Source organism: Heloderma suspectum, chromosome 1 (genome assembly GCF_057233095.1).
Source record: "Heloderma suspectum isolate Gila_16-S chromosome 1, 16-S_ref, whole genome shotgun sequence".
In the NCBI taxonomy this organism is placed as follows: Eukaryota; Metazoa; Chordata; class Lepidosauria; order Squamata; family Helodermatidae; genus Heloderma; species Heloderma suspectum.
The window spans coordinates 388,365,473-388,379,585 of NC_139458.1; the positions used below are offsets into that span (position 1 = coordinate 388,365,473).

The 14,113-nt window shown below is 46.4% G+C and overlaps 1 protein-coding gene across 7 annotated transcripts in view; it reads left to right on the plus strand.

The window, feature by feature from the left end:
* PLB1 (phospholipase B1) overlaps window positions 1–1,992 on the plus strand; it is a 171,572-nt gene extending 169,580 nt beyond the window's left edge. For all 7 annotated transcript variants that reach the window (XM_084828588.1, XM_084828589.1, XM_084828586.1 and 4 more), the window contains one exon: window positions 736–1,992. In XM_084828588.1, coding sequence (XP_084684714.1) covers window positions 736–957 — 222 coding nt within the window. In that variant the 3' untranslated portion in view covers window positions 958–1,992. The remainder of the gene's footprint in view (window positions 1–735) is intronic.
* Window positions 1,993–14,113: the final 12,121 nt, after the last annotated feature.

Genomic DNA, 14,113 nt, shown 5'->3' on the forward strand with positions numbered 1-14,113 from the left:
GCAGTGCTGATTCAGCAGAGGCCAAATGCAAAGACTTCAAGCGAATAAATAAGTTTATGGCTTAAGGAAGTGTAAGATGGATCATGAATCTTTCTGTTGTACCAAACAGAATAATATTATTTTATTGCAGGGGTGGGTAATTTGTGGCCCAAGAGCTGCATGTGCCCCTCCACTAGTAGCCCACTGGGCAAGAAGGCCAGGAGAAAGAGACTGAGTCTGCATGATCACTACAGCCCACCATGCCTTATTTAAGCCATGTTGGGTTGTGACGTGTACCAGCTGCCCTTTTGAATATCCAAGCTGCTGTGGGCGGGCATCATGGCTTATCGTGTCATGTGAACCCAGCGAGGGTGGCTTATGTGAGGGTTAAACAACTGGGCTGTTTTAGAGTTGTGGCTGGTTTGTTAACCATGCCAGCAACCCACCCTTGGGGGGTTCATACGACATGATAAGCCACAGTCACAGCTTGAATATTCAAAATGGCTGCCTAATCATGCCATGGTGGGCTGCTTGATCATGCGAACTGAAGGGGGGATTGCAGGAAGTGGGGGAGAGTGTGGCAGTAAGGAAGACCAAGGGAATCCAGCCTTCAGCAGGGAAAACAAGTCTCCCACCTCTGTTTTATTGTTTCTGTACTTGCGGGGAGGGGCATGTTCCCCTAATGTCATTGGGAGTAAATGCAGGCAGAATGCATCTTCTCATACGTATTCTGTAAACCATCTCTTTCTGCCACAGGAACAACCCTTTCTTTTCACATCAAGAAACAGTGAAAAGCAGAGTTCAGAAATCGGGGCAACGAGCAGTGGAGTCACAGTGCCTTACTGGGCTGTGATTGTGGCAGTAGCAGCTGGAATCTTGGCAGGATCTCTTATTGTTTGGGTTTTGTTGACTCAGAGAGTCAGCAGACGGCCAAGGGCAGGAGACACAGCAACCAAAGAGAAAGTAACAGCATTTTAAATTTGCAATTGCACCAAGGAGATCTAACATAACATCTACCTCCAGTGACATGAGGAAAGCAGTGTGGGAGCTTAGCTACAGCTTTGCACATGCTATTTTTAAATGAAACTTTTCCATCTCAAAGTGGAAGAAGAGACACCAGTCCATCAGCTGAGCCATCATGGTAACTAATATAACAGACCAGAGTTTAGAACATGTGATATATAAGGAGACCTTACCTGGCAAATTAAAGCAAGTACATTCAAAATGTAATCCACTTTCCCTGATTTTAAGGAGGAATGCTTCCAGATGAGGCCTTTACTGTGCAGTTACCCTCCCTCATTCACAGAATTTCCTGGGGATCCCATCTTCCACTTGTAACCCTCCCATGTTTTCCTGCCACTTCTTCCATCTTTTTTCTTACTACAGGAAATCTGTTAAGGAGGGAAAGATAGATACTTGTATACAGTCTTTTATCAGTAGTGCTAGGCACCGTTGGTCTGGAAGCACTCTGGAATATTTGTCTGGGTAATCAAAATGCCAAGATTCTATACAGTAATTAAATAGTCCATGCATGTTGCATTCCCACTAAAAAAAAATAATTCACAATATCAGGTTCGCTCTCTTAATCCTGATCTCTTAAGTGGTATCCTCTGTATATGTTTAAAACCAGTATGTATAACATCTTATACAGCTATTAAAACGTCTGAAGATCCACACTGGAACATGATTGGCTGCCCAGTTTATCACATCTAATACACAGCAATATTGTGCCCCACATCTAGGGAACCCCATGATAGTACACTGCAGAGTGCGCAAATACTCATGCTGAGAAACCCTGCATACTTTTCTAAAACTGAGAACTGCAACTATGAATGCTGACCTTTTTCTTAGAAGCAGATAAACATTAAAGTCAGAAAGAAAAACCCAAGCAACTTCAGTCCCTGGGAGCATTTAATGAATACAATAAACAGCAGTGGTTAAGAATAAGGAAATATCAATTATGTTCAGAGTTGCCAACCTGGCTGGAAAGTGAGCTACATAAATACTATTCAAAAAGCCACGTTCTTCTTATTCATTTGTATAAACAAAGATAGCATCTCTAAGTTAAAATTCTCAAAGGGGGGCATGGTGGAGAACTACGCTCCAAGAGGAAGAAAGAAAAGTAAAGCCAATTAATATGCCCCTTTGGCATGACGGGAATATGATGAACTGGATGGATATATGCAGAGTTCAGCACATGGTAAAGCTGTCATGTGACTACTTTAGCACATGCCCAGATTGTGACTCTAAATCAGGGTCAAGATCTGCACCTAGCACCCTTGGGCACATTGCCAGGGAAACCTGGCTCCCTTTGCCTGGCGGCTAGAGACCACCATTTTGCATTTCCTACCCTGTGCTGGAACGACACTATGATAAACTCTCTGAAGCATTGTGGAAAATTTAAAATGGTAGCTGCCTGGAGTTGCTTGGAAGGATAGACACCAGCTGCCCAGCACGATTGGTGGGGGAGGACCGAGTACTGGCACAGAAGGAGGCCCATAAAGGGCACTATGCCACAGGCTGCCTCAAGACTGGAGCCAATATTGTTCTAAATACATTTACTATGTCATTGTAAACCTGTTAAAAGCTTCCAAACTATTTTTAGAGGCAGTCTCATGTAGGACATGTTGCAATAGTCTAGTCCACCAGGGATGGGCAGAAGGTAGATCAGGATCTACTGGTAGATGATTTCCAATAGATCAGCAAGGTTTTCTTAGCAACTACAAAGCAGCTTTCATTCTAAATCTGGTTGTTAGCATCTTTAATCAGTAGTAACTCCGATTTCAATTTGTTTTTGTATATGTAGGTCATCCCAGTGTATGTGATTGGCCTTGCACCTGATATTGGCTTAAATCCAGTGTCATGTGAGTAGACCTCCTCATCTTCGCCTTCCCCCTGCAGCCCTCCACATGCCCACCAATTGGATTGTCTTCCAATCATCCAGAGCAGATTTGGGGGGCACACAGCGGGCTGCAGGGGGGAGGGGAAATCCCTTCCACTAGCAGTTTCTACTGTGCTGGTAAAAGGCCACCATTGGATCCAAGCCATTGCATCTGGCTCCACACCCAAGTTATCATTCTACACCTGGCTGCTGCCTGTGGACCCTGGCTTTCTAGTACAAAAATAATAAAAAAGCAGATCCCATGAGCCTGAAGTATGCCCGTGCCTGGTCTAATCTGAATGTAATCAGGGTATGTATAACTGTGGCTAAGTCTAGATGGGGCCACAGCTGGCGAATCAGCCTAAGCTGATAAAAAGCACTCCTAGTACCAACACCACCTGTGCCTCCAGAGACATTGCCAAGTCCAGGAGGACTCGCAAGCTGTGAACACGTGCTCAGGACTTGTGCGAACGTGTGCTGAAAGCTAAAGCAGCATCAGAATGAAGCAGTGGCAACTTTGCAGCAGTGTAGCTACAATGCAATGCAGACATTTCTGATACTAGTTTTTACATATGGACTGACCTCCTTAACTAATACTGCAGTGCCCAAACACAGTAAGCCAGTGCGGTGCAGGCCGCTGAATGTTGAGCTTGGATGTGCAATACCTGGTTTCAGATCCTTGCTTCATTATGAAGCTTGCTAGCCTTTGGCAAGTATCTCCCAGTCCCAGCCGACTCGGCCTCACAGGGGTAAGGCCTAAATGCTACTCTCAGGCCCTTGCAAGACGAACAGAATGCAAACATAACAAACAAAGGTAATCCTTGGGCTTGGTTTTAGATTAGTAGGCTTGCATGTGTAGGAGTCCCCTGTGGCTCTGCTGGTCTGATAACAACCTTATAGCAATGGTAAGTGCTGCTGTTAAAACCGCTCCTAAGCCTGTTCCCTGTTTGAAAACACCATCCCTAAGGTTATCTCTGCAACCTTTGTGCATGACAATAATGATGATGATGATGAAAAAAATGCTCATCAAACCATTTTGCAAGGATTGAGAGGCGGATAGAAGGGACAAAGAATTTTGTGGAAACAATTAGGAATAGTTGCTTTGGCACCACCTTCACTCTCTCTAGTGCAGCCTCCTCCAACCTGGTGCCCTCTAGATGTGTTGGACTACAGCTCCCATCATCTCCAGACACCATGGCCAATAACGTTCTGCCTGATTGACAGCTCTTCCACAAAAGCCTGGTTGTTTAAACCCCAAGATTGGGGGAAAGCAACCATGTTGTACTGGAGTTCTTGGTTCTAAGGGAAGCAAAAGCCGAGTCTAGTCAAACGCATACCCTGGATTTTAGGAAAGCTGATTTTAATAAACTCAGAACAATGATCAGTAAGGTCCCATGGCAAGCGACGCTAATGAGAAAAGGAGTCCAAGATGGGTGGGAGCTTTTAAAAAAGGAAATTCTCAAGGCACAATTACAAACAATTCCAACAAGAAGAAAATTTTTGTGAACTGCCCAGAGAGCTTCGGCAATTGGGCGGTATAGAAATGAAATGAAATGAATGAATGAATGAATGAATGAATGAATAAATAAATAAAATGTGGAAGACAACAGAAGAAGCCAATGTGGCTTCACAAAAAGCTTAGGGATGACCTGAAAAAAACAAAGGACACATATAGGAACTGGAAAGAAGGCCAAGCAACAAAGGAAGAGTACAGGCAGGTAGCACAGAATTGCAGGGATAGCGTCAGGAAGGCTAAAGCTGAGAACGAGCTGAGGTTAGCGAGGGATGCTAAAAACAACAAAAAGGCTTTCTTCAGCTACGTGCATAGTAAAAGGCAGAGGAAAGAAACGGTTGTTCAGCTAATAAATAAGGATGGCAAAACGATAACAGATGACAAAGAAAAGGCAGAGGTGCTCAATTCCTACTTTGGCTCAGTCTTCTCCCAAAAGAGGATCTATGGCCCCCCTGGCAAAGGCAAAGTACAGGCTGAAGGGGCAGGATTGCAGCTTGAGATCGATAGGCATATGGTCAAGGAACACCTAATGACTTTGAATGAGTTCAAATCTCCAGGGCCAGATGAACTGCACCCTAGAGTAATAAAGGAACTGGCAGAAGAACTCTCAGAACCGCTGTCTATTCTCTTTGAGAAATCATGGAGGACAGGGGAAGTGCCAGATGACTGGAAGAGGGCTAATGTTGTCCCTATCTTCAGAAAGGGTAAAAAGGAGGAACCTGGGAACCACAGACTAGGGATGTACGAAACACCTACCTGGCTCCGCGCCAGGCAATCCGCAGTGGTGGGGAGGCGCTCCGTCCCTCCCCCCGGAATCCTTGACAGGGGGGAGGTGCTCCATCCCTCCCCCCGGAATCCTGCCCGGCCAGCTCCGTTCCACAGCCAAGCCGTGGAGCCGCCGGCTGGCTCCAGCCGCCCGCAGCTGGTCATCCGGTCGCTGGGCAACCCTGCAGGGACGCAAATGGCGGCTGTTATAGCCGCTGCCATTTGTGTCCCTGTATTGAGCCGTGATAGGCTACGTAAATATTTACGTAGCCTATCACAGCAGGGGGAAAACCCCCAGCGTATGCAAATGGCGGTAGCCACCGCCTTTTGCGTACGCTGGGTTCCCTCCCCCCGCCGTGATAGGCTATGTAAATACTTACGTAGCCTATCACGGCATGGGGGGGGGAAACCCAGCATATGCAAATGGCGGTAGCTGCCGCCATTTTCGTACGTTGGGTTCCCCCCCCCCGCCGTGATAGGCTACATAAGTATTTACGTAGCCTATCACGGCCTCCGCAAGGACACAAATGGCGTCCCTGCGTTAGCCGTGATAAGCTACGTAAGTATTTACGTAGCCTATCACAGCTATGAAGAGGAGGAAGCGAATGGCAGCCGCAGGATGGCCGCCATTCGCAAAGCAGCGCGGACGGGAGCAGGTAAGTGCTCCGTTTCGCGCGCCTTTCATGGGGTGGGGGCAGTGGGGAATTCGTCCTGCGCACCTTTCGTGGGGGGGGGCTTCGTTTCACGATGAATTTCGGGGGGCCGAATACACTGGCATTCGGCCTCACCGAGATCCATTGCGGAATTCTCTGACATCCCTACAAGAGACCAGGCAGTCTGACATCAATCCCTGGGAAAATTCTGGAGCAGATTAGAAAGCAATCCATCTGTAAGCACCTTGGAAACAATGCAGTGATTACTCGAAGCCAACATGGATTTGTCAAAAACAAGTCCTGCCAGACAAATCTGATCTCTTTTTTGATCAAGTAACCTCTCTTGTAGACCGTGGGAATGCTGTAGACATCATATACCTCGACTTCAGCAAAGCTTTCGACAAAGTGCCCCATGATATCCTGATGAGCAAACTAGCTCAAAGTGGGCTAGATGAAACAACGATCCGGTGGATCCACAGTTGGCTACAGAATCAGACTCAAAGAGTGCTTATCAATGGGATCCTTTCCAACTGGGGAGAGGTAACAAGTGGGGTACCGCAGGGCTCAGTCCTGGGCCCAGTGCTCTTCAACATTTTTATTAATGACCTGGAGGAGGAGGTACAGGGAATGCTGATCAGATTTGCAGATGACACAAAATTGGGTGGGATAGCTAATACTTTGGAAGACAGAAACAAAATTCAAAGTGATCTGGATAGACTGGAGCGCTGGGCAGAAAACAACAGAATGACATTTAATAGGGATAAATGCCAAGTTCTGCACCGAGGAAAAATAAACCAAATGCACAGTCACAAGATGGGGGATACGTGGCTCAACAACACTACAAGCGAGAAGGATCTTGGAATTGTTGTCGATCACAAGCTGAATATAAGCCAACAATGTGATGTGGCTGCAAAAAAGGCCAATGCTCTTTTGGGCTGCATTAATAGAAGCATCGCTTCCAAATCCCAGGAAGTACTAGTTCCCCTCTACTCAGCACTGGTTAGGCCTCATCTGGAGTACTGTGTCCAGTTCTGGGCACCACACTTTAAGAAGGATGCAGACCAACTGGAGAGGGTTCAGAGGAGGGCAACAAAGATGATCAGGGGACTGGAAACAAAGCCCTATGAAGAGAGACTGAAAGAACTGGGCATGTTTAGCCTTGAGAAGAGAAGACTGAGGGGAGATAGGATAGCGCTCTTCAAGTCCTTGAAAGGTTGTCACAGAGAGGAAGGCCAGGATCTCTTCTTGATCATCCCAGAGTACAGGACACGGAATAATGGGCTCAAGTTACAGGAAGCCAGATTCTGGCTGAACATCAGGAAAAAATTCCTGACCATTACAGCAATACGACAATGGAACCAATGACCTAGGGAGGTGGTGGGCTCTCCCACACTGGAGGCATTCTTGACGAGGCTGGACAGCCATCTGTCAGGGATGCTCTGACTTAGATTCCTGCATTGAGCAGGGGGTTGGACTCGATGGCCTTGTAGGCCCCTTCCAACCCTACTATTCTATGATTCTACGAAGACTGCTCTTAAATGACATGCGCTAATAACAGTGCAATTAATATTTCCCATTGTCTTGGTGTGAGCCAGCAGAACACACAATTCAGTTGATCGTAGGGGATGCAATTGACACCTTCCCCAGACACCAGATTCAGCTTTCCAGCCAGGCAGTACCAGATGGCTAGTCTCCAGGGGCCCTTCAGGCTCTAGCAAGATCCATTTAACCGTCAGCCTTCTATGGCACGAGCTGAAATGTTGCCACTGTTCCTACTGTGGGCTATGGCCATGGAGCTGCTTTTACCATTTGTTCAAAGCCGGGTATGATGCCTTCCCTCTGCGAAGCTGGCGGGAATCATTCTCGCAAAATAATGACATGAGTCATCCTGGCAATTATGCTGTGTAGCAAAGCCACATTCCTTAGGCTGCCTCTTGTTTACATTCAACAATTAACAATATAATCACACTTTGCCCTTCTATCCAGCCTTTGTCAGGGAATCTCAAAAACACTTTTGCAAATGTCGTTGACATTTCCACAACCTTTGTCAGCACCCCACAGAGCAAATGGGTATTATTTATTGCATGCAAAGCAACGGGAAGGGTCATGCTGAAGACTTGGTGGCAGGGTAAACCCCTCCCCCTCCCCATGATCCTTCCTGCGTGCTGTGAATATCACTATGAGGTTTACTCTATTTCTGAGGCAATGTTGTTCAGCTACGCAAAAGGAAAGGGCAACAGCTTCTTCTCAAGGGAAAAGAGTATTCAAGAAGGCATGCCACACTTCTTCACAGTTCACAGACTGTTTATTTCAAGTTGGTGCCATCCATATGTGTTGGACTTCAATTCCCATCACCCCCAGCCAGCATAGCATTTGGAGGGCACGAGGTTCGAGAAGGCTGGTTTATGTACTAGAGCAGCCTTTCCCAACCTGGTGCCCTCCAGATGTGTTGCCTGGCTGGGGGATTGTAGTTCAGCACAGCTGGAGGGCACCATCTTGGGAAAGGCTGTACTAGAGAGTATCACCTACCCTACTTTCAATGATGTCCCACAGTTCTCTCTGCTTTGCTTTCTAGAGACAATTTCCAGAGGAGCAGCCATGTACATTTGTCGCAGCAAAAACAACAAAGACTTTTGTGGTGCCTTAAAGACTAACAAATGTATTCTGGCATAACTTTCATGGACGATGTCCACTTCATCACATCCATGAAGTGTTAACCTGAATTTGGCAGGTGTGGGGGGAGAGATGTAAACTGTGTTGTTAGAGGGAACCGAAATGCAAAAAGTATAGACAGTGATAATTATCTTAACAGTTGTCATTCACAATGTGGTAACACAGACATCACTGCAATGGTGGCCAAACCACACTGAAAAGGGCTATTTAGTAGTTTTTTCCCACATGCCATCTCCAGCCCTGCTTATGTGGTCTAGTCACTGAGAAAATCTCCCATCCATGTCAGGATACAGTCATGAATAAGTGGCTTCCATGTGGCCGAGAGAACATTTAAAGGGCACCTGACTGTGGTCTTTTTCCCACCTCTGTGGTAAAAGTAGAATCATAGAATGGTAGGGTTGGAAGGGGCCTACAAGACCATTGAGTCCAACCCCCTGCTCAATGCAGGAATCCAGGTCAGAGCATTCCTGACAGATGGCTGTCCAGCCTCATCTTGAACGCCTCCAGTGTGGGAGAGCCCACCACCTCCCTAGGTAATTGGTTCCATTGTCGTATTGCTCTAACAGTCAGGAAGTTTTTCCTGATGTTCAGCTGGAATCTGGCTTCCTGTAACTTGAGCCCATGATTCCGTGTCCTGCACTCTGGCATGATGGAGAAGAGATCCTGGCCTTCCTCTCTGTGACAACCTTTCAAGTACTTGAAGAGCGCTATCATATCTCCCCTCAGTCTTCTCTTCTCAAGGTATCCAGCAGGGGTTCCATTTACAGAGATGAGTGAGGGCTATTGCCCCACCTGTGTTTGGATGTTATTCCTGTGGAACTCACTGGTTCAATACACTGAGTGATTATTGTAATAAATAATTAAATGGGCCTAACTAGAGATACATGCCACAAGCAGAAATCCATTTGCTTTTACAAGGGGAGGGTGAACAGAATGGAATATCCTGGAAAAGGGCATGGGTGGCTCATGGAAACCCTAAATAGCGGTATTCCACATTGCAACATTTTGCTGCAGATGCCACTTGTTAGAAACCTAACACTTACAAAAAAATACTTTAAAGTATGAAGCCTAAAAAACAACCCAAGAAAATGCTCTTAAAACCTGAGTTCCCCACTTACGGGGAGCCGTGATTTGTGTGGGCGTGCAGACCGGCAGTGAAGGGAGGAAAGGCTGGCGAGCAGCAGCTGCTCAGCCATGACATCAGCACCTTCCCAGGGAGAGCCAATCACCACTCTGATGGGCTTGACAGAGGTGGGGCCAAGGGGGTGGACCACCCAGAGTGAGATCTTTCTCCTTCGTTCTCACCTGGTTCAACCTGAGGCCCCTAAAAGCAGGCTTGTTTAAGCTGCGGCGTGAGCCAGGTGCCATTTGCCCAATTACCTGCCCAGCTGTGGCTTGTCGTGTCATCTGAACCTGGGCTATTTGAGGGTTGCTATCCCTTCCAACAAGCCATGCTGCCTGGGTTCGGATGACACGACACGCCATGCCTGGATGGGTAATTAGGAAAATGGTGCCTGGCACGTGCTGGCACACGCCACAGATTCAACAACCCACTGTGATCATGTGAACTGGCCCAGTGGGTCTTGCTTCGGAGTAAATAGGCATATGGTTGCACTGCACATCTTGGATATATTCAAGGTGAGCCTTTAAATATTACTGAGACCCTTGCCCCCTCCAAATCCCATTGCACACACGCATGCCCTCCAAAATCTAAAATGGCACACCTGGCGTTCAGCAGTAGAGTCCATATTATTCATCTTTAAAGAGCAGCCAGTTCTCCTGCTTCCTCCTGGACTGTGTTTAACTGTGTTAAATCGAAGAAACAAGTCATGTGAACACGACATATCTATTAGGCCTGTGTAATCAACGATGGTACAAACTCTGTGCATGACTTACTTTAATCATTGTAAATATAAATTCCACTTGCCTTCACTAGGAGAGGCAGGTATAGAAAGGGACAGTTGTGCCCTGTACGAATTTGCATTTTAGGGAGCATCAAAGGTAGGGCTGGTGCTGGTGTTGCTACTGTTCCTGCCACATTCCCAGAGATTTGGCTTCTGACTCTGATCCAGCTTCATCGCAAGGAGGGGGAAGGGGAGAGAAAATAGAGGAACTCAGCAGCCACCCATCGTACTCCGTTTGCATTACCCACACACCCCAGCAACAGTGCCCTGCCAGCATCATTCCACCCGCGCCCCACCCTCCACCACCAAGGCAACAGAGCTGCAGGCTCATAAAGCAACAGAATTCAGGAGATCTGATCAAACCCCCAAGAGTCAGGTGTACGCAGTACGAGTGACAACACATCTGGAGCAATGGCACACATCTATTTCAATTTCACTGCAGGCTTACATGCGAGGAAGCTGCAGCCAAGCGTGGCTTCGCACTGCATATCCACACCACGACATTGATGTGTGTGGCCACTTTGAACATTATGTTACTAGTATCCCTCATGGAAACAGGGCTGCAATCTTTAATCAACTACTCTGTTATATTAATTGATTCTTAAAAGATTCATGGATTTAAAAGGTGCTGTGATTAATCAGGCAGACAATCAGAGAATCATAGAATCATAGAATAACAGGGTTGGAAGGGGCCTACAAGGCCATCGAGTCCAACCCCCTGCTCAATGCAGGAATCCAAGTCAGAGTATCCCTGACAGATGGCTGTCCAGCCTCGTCAAGAATGCCTCCAGTGTTGGAGAGCCCACCACCTCCCCAGGTAATTGGTTCCATTGTCGTATTGCTCTGACACTCAGGAAGTTTTTTCTGATGTTCAGCCGGAATCTGGCTTCCTGTCACTTGAGCCCATTATTCCGTGTCCTGCACTCTGGGATGATCAAGAAGAGATCCTGGCCTTCTTCTCTGTGACAACCTTTCAAGGACTTGAAGAGTGCTATCGTATCTCCCCTCAGTCTTCTCTTCTCAAGGCTAAACATGCCCAGTTCTTTCAGTCTCTCTTCATAGGGCTTTGTTTCCAGTCCCCTGATCATCTTTGTTGCCCTCCTCTGAACCCTCTCCAGTTGGTCTGCATCCTTCTTAAAGTGTGGGGCCCAGAACTGGACACAGTACTCCAGATGAGGCCTAACCAGTGCTGAGTAGAGGGGAACTAGTACTTCCCGGGATTTGGAAGCGATGCTTCTATGAATGCAGCCCAAAATAGCATTTGCCTTTTTTGCAGCCACATCACATTGTTGGCTCATATTCAGCTTGTGATCGACAACAATTCCAAGATCCTTCTCGCTCGTAGTGTGGTTGAGCCACGTATCCCCCATCTTGTAACTGTGCCTTTGGTTTATTTTTCCTCGGTGCAGAACTTGGCATTTGTCCCTATTAAATGCCATTCTGTTGTTTTCTGCCCAGCGCTCCAGTCTATCCAGATCACTTTGAATTTTGTTTCTGTCTTCCAAAGTATTAGGTATCCCTCCCAATTTTGTGTCATCTGCAAATTTGATCAGCATTCCCTGCACCTCCTCCTCCAAGTCATTAATAAAAATGTTGAAGAGCACTGGGCCCAGGACTGAGCCCTGCGGTACCCCACTTGTTACCTCTCCCCAGCTGGAGAAGGTCCCATTGATAAGCACTCTTTGAGTCCGATTCTGTAGCCAACTGTGGATCCACCAGATCGTTGTTTCATCTAGCCCACTTCGAGCTAGTTTGCTCATCAGGATATCATGGGGCACTTTGTCGAAAGCTTTGCTGAAGTCGAGGTATATGATGTCTACAGCATTCCCACGGTCTACAAGGGAGGTTACTTGATCAAAAAATGAGATCAGGTTTGTCTGGCAGGACTTGTTTTTGACAAATCCATGTTGGCTTCGAGTAATCACGGCATTGTTGTCAAGGTGCTTCCAGATGGATTGCTTTATGATCTGCTCCAGAATTTTCCCAGGGATTGATGTCAGACTGACTGGTCTGTAGTTCCCAGGTTTCTCCTTTTTACCCTTTTTGAAGATAGGGACAACGTTAGCCCTCCTGCAGTCATCTGGCACTTCCCCCGTCCTCCATGATTTCTCAATGTTTTTTAAAATAATGTATTATTAATACAAATGCTTTTAAAAACTGCATTTTAAAAGAGGCATTGCCCCACATCTCTCTCATAGAAGGGAATGCTTCTTCTAAGATGAAGCCTGCTTTGACATGTGCGTGCATTTTCTAAAAACAAGGAAATACACTTCCTCCTTCAGAAATATTGGGCTGGATCCGGTCTTCATCATACTTAGAGTAGACCTACTGAAATCAAGGAGGCTTAAATTAGTCATTAACTTAATTGCCATTGATTTCAATGAGTCTACTGTAAGTATGATGAAGTCTGGATCCAACCCATTAGTTTTCACCCATATACAAATGGATGCAAATTTATTCACTATAAAACTCATACAATTAATTGAGTAACTTTCATTTAATGAAGTTGCAGCCCTGGCAAAAGTGCACCATGGAATGACCTGTAATGTAATGTGTGTCATTTGATGGAAAACACATATACCAGTTACATCCAACAAATGTTGGAGGGCATTCAATTTTATTTCGTATCTCAGCAGCAGCAAAGGATGCTAAAAGGCACTCTTCCACGTAAGGCCCCAGATCCTGTATATCCTATCTCATCCATATCTCAGGATGCTCTTGGCACCCTGAGCTCTCCTGGCAAGCTGCTCAACGTGACCTACTTAGAGGTGCCACTAGAAGGTAATCCTGCATCAAGGATGCCAGAAATAGCAACTGCTTGCCGCATTGGGGGAAAGATGTCACCTGTCCTTGCTGACTGAAGATGCCCTTTGACCTCTGACCAGCCTAAAATCCTAAAATTTAAAAGGGGGTCTTCTGCTTCTGTTTCAAATGCAGGATCACAACCACTCCCTTTTTTACCCTCTTCCTTTCCCCCCTCCCCTTTTCCCCTCCTTCTCCCCGTATCTGAGTCTTCCTTATCTTTCATTGATCTTGCTCCTCTTCTTGCCACTTTTCCTCTTTTCACGGAGGAAACTGAAGCAGAACACAACGGGGTAATTTGATAGCTCATTATCTGCAATCTATTTCAAAACGGAACAAAGGGCATTTAGTGCAGGAGGCGCCTTGAATGATCATGATGTCGTGTAAAGAGCCTGCAAACTTCCGTGAAGAAGCAATCCCAATTGCAGAATAAAAGCTCCGTGTGAAGAAAGCCTTAGTCATGGCAGGCTTCAGCTTCCACTAATATCCCACCTGCAGTACAATCATTCTGATATACTACAAGCAAACTCATTCTCTGAGTGCTGGTCCTTATATAACCAAAACCACACACCTCCACACAAAGGAGGGAGGCACCAGCAAGCTCCAGAAAACCCCAAAGTTTACAGCAATACCCCTCCAAAAGGATAAAAACTGAGGAAGGAACCCGAAAAACAGCTTGATGAGCACTGAGCATGCTCAGTTGCTGCACAATGCTTACTGTTGGGAGTCGGAAATGGGAAACCGGAGGAACAGAATGGAGTAACCTGGAAAAGAAAATCTGAACAGGAGCATTCCACAATACAACATTTGCTTATCCTGCTTATAGAAACATAATACCCATGGAAAATACTTTGGGGTGGGGTGAATAATCTGCTGTGGTTCACTGGTTGTGTGTGATCTGGATCACTGGAGCTTGTGTAAATTATTCAGTCACCACACTTCT